Here is an 8,180-nt window from a genome sequence, read left to right as displayed (position 1 = left end):
GAAAACTTTGAGATCCGGTAATTTTTAATCGGATATCCAAAAAAGGAGTGTAATGTTTTCAGGGTTAATGCGTCGGTTTCTTTATTCTAACATAACTTTTAAATAAATATGAACGACACTGGAGGCCCCGTGGCAATGCTGGCTGGCAGGTTCGGCAGGAAAAAAATGGAAGCAACAATTTTTATTATTTTTGAAATCAAAATCAAATCAAATCAATTTTATTCAAGTAAACTTCACAACGAAGCGTTTTCGAATCATCGATATTATAAAACTACAAAGAAAGCTTAAAAAGTACATGCTGAATGAATAGCTGTTTAATATCATTTTTCTATTGTATAATGTTTTTAAATAAACATTAACTAAATAAAGAGTGCATATGGAAATAAAACACATGTTTTTAATATTTTGTTGTTCATAGGCATCACAGCGTTATCATAACGACTCTAATTATAAAGAGGCTTTAACTAATTACATACACTTGAAACGTACTATGTAAATGCACCTTTATGCAATAAAAAGTTCGACGGCAGCAGTTTTTAGAAGTAAATGTACCGATATTCATTTTACCTCTCTTAATCTGGCGCTCTTCCAAAGAGCTTGTATTGAAAATCTGAAATAAGGTTGAAATGAAGATGGGGAATTGGGTTTATAATACCTATCCATAGATATCCATAGATTATAATATAGTTTTACTTTCGATTGTTTTAACGAAATCAAGATGATTTATTTTTGTTAAAGATCAAACATTTTTAAATGAATATCAGTGCCTACATTTCTTTTAAAATATTATATATACAACATATGATTCAAACATTTGTTGTTGTATTAACTCATAGAGTAGAACAAAGAACTTTATTAAAGGAATCATATAGCAACATAAATAACAATAAATAGATACCTAAGTTAATATAATTATGGATGTAGATACACGTTTACAGTACCAGTAAATTACGTTGGTTATGTTAAATTACCTTCTAGAATACGTTAGACATCACCATTTTTTATATATAAAGGTACCGTAAATTCAATAAGCCGTATTTTATTAAAAAAAATAAATATAAGCCGGAGTCACCTTTCTAATGAATACCAAGTATTTCAATTACAAATATTCCCCCTAAAAATGAAGTATATAAATGTTTTCTATTAGTAGAAACTAATAATAAAGAGTAATTTTTATAATAAAAGATTAATGCACTGCTAGACTTGTGATCTTTAATTTTATGTGATGAAATTGTAACAGTTTATAAAAGATTAATGCGCTGCCAGACTTGAGATATACATTTTTAAGTGATGAAACCTTACTATAAATTACAACTATTATCTATATATATAATAGATAACGCTTAATAAAATTAAAAGTTTTATTTCAGTAAACATTTTACATATACATACTATATTATGTTTTTATTTTTTTTATTGCTAATTTTGAGTACGTTGATTAGATAAGTACTGTAATATAAATGAAAATAATATGAGCAAAAAATATATAGAAGCTGTATAATGTAGGATTACTATTTTTTAATACTTTTCGTTATTTATTTTATCTTATCTATATTAATGTTTCAAAGGGAGTTGTAGTAGCACTTAAATATGAGTAAAATTATAGTATGAGATTTTAGAAATAACAAGTACAGCTCTTCTTTGTGCTCGAGACATATTATTTAGTATTATGGTAACATTACTTAACTATTTGACTCGTAAGTCGTAATCGTAGGCTAGTAGCTACTAGCTTGGAATATGGCTAGATATGTTGTCACTGTCAAAATAAATGTCGACATTCGGAATATTAAATTAATACCTTGACATTATTTAGCTGATCGACTATGATATCACTCAAAACATGTCGATTTCTACACTGAAAGTCAAAGTTTGTGTTATTAAGACGCAGAAAAGTTAATCTATTAAATTTTGCGCCTATACCTTCAATATGTATTGTTTACAATGGTTGATTCCTGTGCTTCTGATTCCGAAACCAATAAACCCGGCGTTAGTAAATACACACGTCATGTTTATGGTGTTATATCTAATCGGATTTTTCTTAGAGAGAAAGCCGTGTACAGTTTGCAGTGTTGTCTTCCTAGCGGCCATCATTCTGTTCTGTTATAGTGGTATCGGCAATTGCCTGTTTTGGGCGAGCCAATGTGAAGGTGAGAAGTATGACACTTAGCGCTTCCCGTAAAGAGTAAGCTCCAACGTGCTCAAAGTGCAAACAAGTGTTCCTGAAACCGAAAAACGAGTGTCAATGTAAAAATCCATTGGATTTTAATCTTTGCCCCTTCTTAAAATCCATAAAAAAACGATACGAAATAAGATATTTTTGTAAATAAAATGAATTTTATTTACAATTTGTGGTGTATGAATAAGGGAGTCTGATACTGACATGTACTTATGTATTTCATTTGTTATTTTTATTAATTATGTGATCGCAATGATTATATGGTTATTGTTAAAGATATCTGTTATCATATTGTGAATAAAAATGTCGAAATTTAAAGTTTATTAACTATTATTTGTTCATTTACCCAAACCCATTCATAAACCTTTACAGATTGTAAAAATATATATTACAAATGCATTGTAGGTCTTAATATATTAACTCAAAAATAGTTGATAAAGAATATTACCAATGTGGTTTTAAAAACAGTAAATTATGATATAATTCACTATCTAACTTGTAAATATAATTATATTTTATCAAGATAAGATAAAAGGAATATCACTGAAGTATATACAGGGTTATTGGTAATTCAACGTATTCCCGTTAGGAGGTGATAGGGGTGACTATTTGGAATAATTTTAACCCCCATATGCATAATGCAAAAGTGAACCATTTTTGAGTTATCACGTTTTTTAGATTTTTTCAAAATAAGTCAAAATTTCAACTTCAAAAATTTATTTAAAAAAAAGTTTCGATTAAAATCTACTTTTTTCTTCTGATTTATAAAAACGATTAAACACTGGATATTTTTCAACATTTAAACAAAATTTATCGGTCCAAATTTAAAAATGCGAGACGGAAAACGATATTATTTCAATATTTTTTTTATTTTTTTTCCTCTAGTAGCCAAAGGTACGTCTTCGAGGAGGCCAAACATTTTTTTTGCCAAAAAATCTTCGTAAGCTGCAGTTTTTAGATTGCTTTTTTCACTCCAATAATGTTTATTGTGGTAGTTAGTAATACCATCTTGATCAAATTTGAATTTATCGGTCCAGATTATTTTTTAAAAAAAGATGCATCTTCTAAATCCTCATTAAGCATGAATCTACAGAAAGCAACTCTTCTTTCAGCATCCTCTTCGTAAATAACGTGCACAGGATTAAAATGATAATACAAAATATCTTAATTGTAACTTAGCTACTGAACTGTTTATGAATCTAAATTTAATTTTAAATTTGTATTAAGTAAGTTTTTTTACATTGGTTATTATTTTAAATCAATTTTGTGAGAATTTTAAAGAGCGACCTTTAGTACGAATTCGGTCATGTTCGAATACGAATTTCCACCAGCGTCCTTTCTGATCATTTTATTTCGGTTGCTTTGAAATAAATTCCTAGTTTTTATACATTTTCGGAAAGCTAATTAAACGTTTATGTTTTTAAAATAATCTGCTGAACAAGTTTCATAATATTTTTTTTTGTTTTTCAGGCATATTTGAGGAAAAAAAATATTGAAATAACATCGTTATTTCAATATTTTAACAGAAAAAAAAGTAGATTTTAATCGAAACTTTTTTTTAATAAATTTTTGAAGTTGCAATTATGACTTATTTTGAAAAAACGTGATAACTCAAAAATGGTTCACTATTGTATCATGCATATGGGGGTTAAAATTATCGCAAATAGTCACCCCTATCACCTCCTAACGGGAATACGTCGAATTACCTATAACCCTGTATAAAATTTGTGTATGCTATCACTTAGTTATAACTTAAATACACATAACTATATATATATGTTGAAAGGCCCAAGAATATATTGTATACCATATTATCATATATACAGATAATATTAATTACATAGAACCATGACAATTTGCACTAGCTTATCTTGATCTATAAATATTGACATTTGGCACTAATCTCTTGTAAACATCATGACATATTAGAACTATAAATTTGAATTTAAATACATAATAATTAAACTTTAGTCAATGGAACACTATAAACAAACTAAAAAACACTGTACTTGTTTTTTAATGAACACACAAAAAAATATAATTGATTTATGCTTTGATTGAGTTCTATTTATTTATATTTTCTGTTAAATCAACATTTTCTCAATCATTATTTTGTCGTTTTGTTGTAGTAATGTAAAAAGATATAATATTATTTTTGTAGAACAAATATAATAACTTAATATCAATGTTTCAATTGATGGTACCTATGCAATGCTAAATAGTTATGTATAATAAAGCAAGATTTTACAATTTATCAATATTCATAAACAAACAAAATAACAGTAGACTATATATTGGTAGGTACATCGTCATATTATGTAAATGACATAATCAAGATTTGTACTGCAAACATAAAAAAACATTATTATAACATGAGGTATAGCACAGATGAATGTGCTATTATATATACCACCAATGTATTTTAATACATGACTCGTAATATGTTCTAGTTAAGATTTTATTGTAGCTTCCGTTGTGACATTCAACCACCTTATAATTTTAAGATATACTGAGCTTGCAGTTGCGTATTTAAAACACATTCCAATATTTAAATAGGTATTGCAACAATACTATTGAATTCACCAGACATGGCATTATCGGTAAAATTTAATGCTAAATATAATTAAATTAAAATCTATTTCGATTAAAGATGAATTTTTAAGTAATTTGTTTTGTTATAATATTTCTGAAAACTAAAGATATAATTAATTTATAAACTTTAGGATAGTTTTTATAAATGAGACAACGTAAATTTGTTAAGTAATTATATATTAGCTGGTTACAAGATGGTATCTTTGATGGTTTTGATGTTTACATTATAAATTGGATTGATACATATAGCACTTAACCTAATGAAGATTCTCCTGACCCTGAAACAAGAAAGGCATAGATTACTAGTTATATCACAAACATAAATTGAAAGATTTAGGTTGCAAACACTGCTTGTCGAAGATATTATTTAAACATGACAAAATCAAAACTATGCTAACTGGTTCAAGTTATTATTTAGTGTTTATATAAGAATTTAAAACGATCTTTAAGTACTTTCTGACTCTACTCTGAGTAATTATTTAAATAATTTCAATTAATGAAGTTGGTTCAGAAAAACGTTTTCAAAATTTAGTTAGAAAGCTTTTAGATGTTTTGTTATTGTTATGACACCATTCAAGTTAGCCTTTTAAACAAGGCTTACATTAATGGTTAGATTAATGGAAGGAAGTAAATTTTTATGGAAGGAAAAAAATATCAAAACTGATGAGAGGTTATCTTCACGTTTGGCTATTCTAAGGCATACGAATTAAGTAACACTCAATTACCGTTTATCTTAGTCTTCTAGCTTCACGCTCAGACTCGAGGAGTGTCAGGATGTCTCCATCACGGACCGGTCCCTTCACGTTTCTGATGATTTGACGACTGGTTTCTCCGATGAACTCTACTTTTACTTGAGTACATTGACCTTGGGATCCAGTACGACCCAGAACTTTAACAACGCGGGCGAGAACGTTGGGTTTGTCCATTTTTTCTAGTATCTAGATATCGAGCGAATAAAGGAAAATACACGTGCAACGCAACGAGCGTATACGAAAAAGGACTTAAAATACAGATTAAAAATTTCGACAATAAATTTATCGATTTAGTGTTGTGCCTTATTCGAACTTAATAAAAAATGTCAACTAAATGTGCAAAATCGGATAAGATAAATTTATTTAAATTTTTTATTTTCAGCTGTCTTTGATTTGATCTAAAATATGATCTTAATGATCGAAAATATTTATTAGCAGCTATAAATTGCACCTATACCAATTAGCATAATGATCTAAGTTTCACCGGTTAACTGAATACCAATCGATAAATACACAGTGTTTTTATATTTATTACACAGTTATTAAATATTAGTTATGTCTAAAAATAAATTATATCTATCTTCAAAATCACAAATTCAAATTCGATAATTATTCTATGTAAAAATAAGTGTCAGAAATAGTAATTTTCCGATATTATAAATTGGCGTAATACGAGGACCTCAAAGAAATTATATAGACATGATTACATTTGTTTATATAATATACATTAATATAGTTTATCTCGTAGACGTATCGAAACTGAGGGGCGCGTGAGGTATGCCAATTGGAAGCCTGGTTTTTGGGAGTTCAGACTTATTACGTGAATTACACAATATTAACTCTTCAATTCCCATGTCCAAATAAGTAAAAAAAAAATTTTTTTTTCTATAACATTATTAAAGTAATTTAATTAACATAATGCTTGAAAAACTCAAAAAAAAAAAAAATATTCCCACCCTTTATTTTTCAGGGGGAGTCACCTACAGGTGACACTGGGCGTTTTAAAATGAAAATTCAGAAGAACAAAGAATCTTTTTTATTACGGTAGAAATAAAACATTTGTGTTTTTATAACAAAATTTAAAATATAAATATAAAACTTACTTATTGTGAAAACTATACCAACACTTTAGATGTAAACCAATATTACACTTGGCACACATTTTCCTAGTGCGTTGGTGACAAAAACCGCATCTTCGTTGGGAGCAGTCAACTTCTGAGTGATCATCTGCACTTCCTGCACTCCTCATCTCGGAAGGTGTAGAGGGACACTACAAGCTGAATTGCGGCTCGGAGATATACCATATTTTTGCAGGTATATAGTAACTACATTACGTCGAAAATCGCAGTATGTCCAGTTGTTTTCAGACTGTCTTTTTATTAGCCATGCATTTTGGCAAGCTGCATCTAAAGCAAAGAGAGGGAACCATCACTTTTTACCACGAAGAGAAATTCCGATGGCGTCAACGTTTTCGGCAAAACGGTCAACTCCACCCATATACTTATTGTACATCTTGATGACGGCAGGACAATCAACTTGAATTTTTGCTCGTTTTTTGTCTACAAATCCAATTCGATCTACTTTTGTAATAGGGTCTAATCCGTGGCAGTTGGATGCAATAGTAAAGATGCTATTGTCATGCCATTTTGCAACAATTACTTCTTCAGAAGTCTTTTAACTTAACTTGCCTCTTGGCTCTTTTTTCGTGTCCTTGGCATTTGGCAAATTGCAATTCTGCAGACGGTTTTCTCTTATGGTACCTGTGGCACCAACATTCTTCTCTCGCAAGTACTTCAGTAAAGACAGTCCAGTAAAAAAATTGTCGAAGCACAAATTATATGGCCTTAGCTTCTGTGGCAATCTTGCATGGAGCTCCAAAATAACAGCAGCCCCTAGGCCAAACTCAGGCTGCATGCTAAGGACAGGGCCAGACGGGCCTTGATAAAGCTCACAATTCACTAGATAACCATGGCGAGTAGCTGCTGACCAGAGTTTGTAGCCAAACCTTATAGGTTTTCCGTGTATATTTTATTTTGTGCCGTGTCTCCCAAAGTATGGTACTATAGTTTCGTCTATTGAAATATGTGAAGAACCAGCTCTTTCAAAATTTGCAACGAAATTTTTGTTTAGTTTTGTGAAATATTCTCAAACTTTACCGAATTTATCGTTGGGGGGTAAGGATGTACTGTCTGAAAGATAAAGATATTGCTGAATTTCGAAAAATCTATTTCGCCTCATGCTAGATGCTACTAGGTCATTGTGCGTATCACTATTTACTTCCCAGAAAATTCTAAGGTTTTCTCGTAGACCACAAAAGTCACAGCGGTTGATTGTACTCCTGGGTCATAATCTACCAAATAGATCTTGGTGCCAAAACTTCTCTGGCTATAACTAAAGAACATGGTTACTGCAGGTCGGAGCAACCTCACACACGTCCATTACGTCTTTGCCAAGACTTCGTGAAATTTCCCCTGGCATAAACTGGCCTCCACGCAATTCTGGTTTAATTCCTACACTTTTTTCTGTAGGGTTATCTAAAATTGAAAGTATATAACAATAAACCGACTTCTCTGACGCATTTGAAATAAAATATTCGCTGCTAAATAGCAGCCATCACGGAATCTACCTGCCTAAGCATAATTGGAAATTTTACCGTTCGA

General features: G+C 30.1%; 3 protein-coding genes across 3 annotated transcripts in view; 1 reads left to right on the top strand and 2 right to left on the bottom strand.

The window, feature by feature from the left end:
* LOC113394226 (phosphotriesterase-related protein) overlaps positions 1 to 8,180 on the bottom strand; it is a 193,339-nt gene that overhangs the window by 96,371 nt on the left and 88,788 nt on the right. The window lies entirely within an intron of this gene.
* Positions 1,712 to 2,499, top strand: LOC113394259 (bladder cancer-associated protein). The gene has a single exon (XM_026631499.2). It carries the CDS (start codon positions 1,928 to 1,930, stop codon positions 2,165 to 2,167), a length of 240 nt encoding a protein of 79 aa, XP_026487284.1. The 5' UTR covers positions 1,712 to 1,927; the 3' UTR covers positions 2,168 to 2,499.
* On the bottom strand, positions 4,929 to 5,781 carry LOC113394264 (small ribosomal subunit protein eS28). The gene is made up of 2 exons (XM_026631506.2): positions 5,494 to 5,781; positions 4,929 to 5,046 (listed from the first exon to the last, which is right to left on the bottom strand). The coding sequence occupies exon 1, from the start codon at positions 5,692 to 5,694 to the stop codon at positions 5,497 to 5,499; it is 198 nt and encodes a 65-aa protein (XP_026487291.1). The 5' UTR covers positions 5,695 to 5,781; the 3' UTR covers positions 4,929 to 5,046; positions 5,494 to 5,496.

Source organism: Vanessa tameamea, chromosome 16 (genome assembly GCF_037043105.1).
Source record: "Vanessa tameamea isolate UH-Manoa-2023 chromosome 16, ilVanTame1 primary haplotype, whole genome shotgun sequence".
In the NCBI taxonomy this organism is placed as follows: Eukaryota; Metazoa; Arthropoda; class Insecta; order Lepidoptera; family Nymphalidae; genus Vanessa; species Vanessa tameamea.
This window is presented reverse-complemented; position numbering and strand designations above follow the sequence as displayed.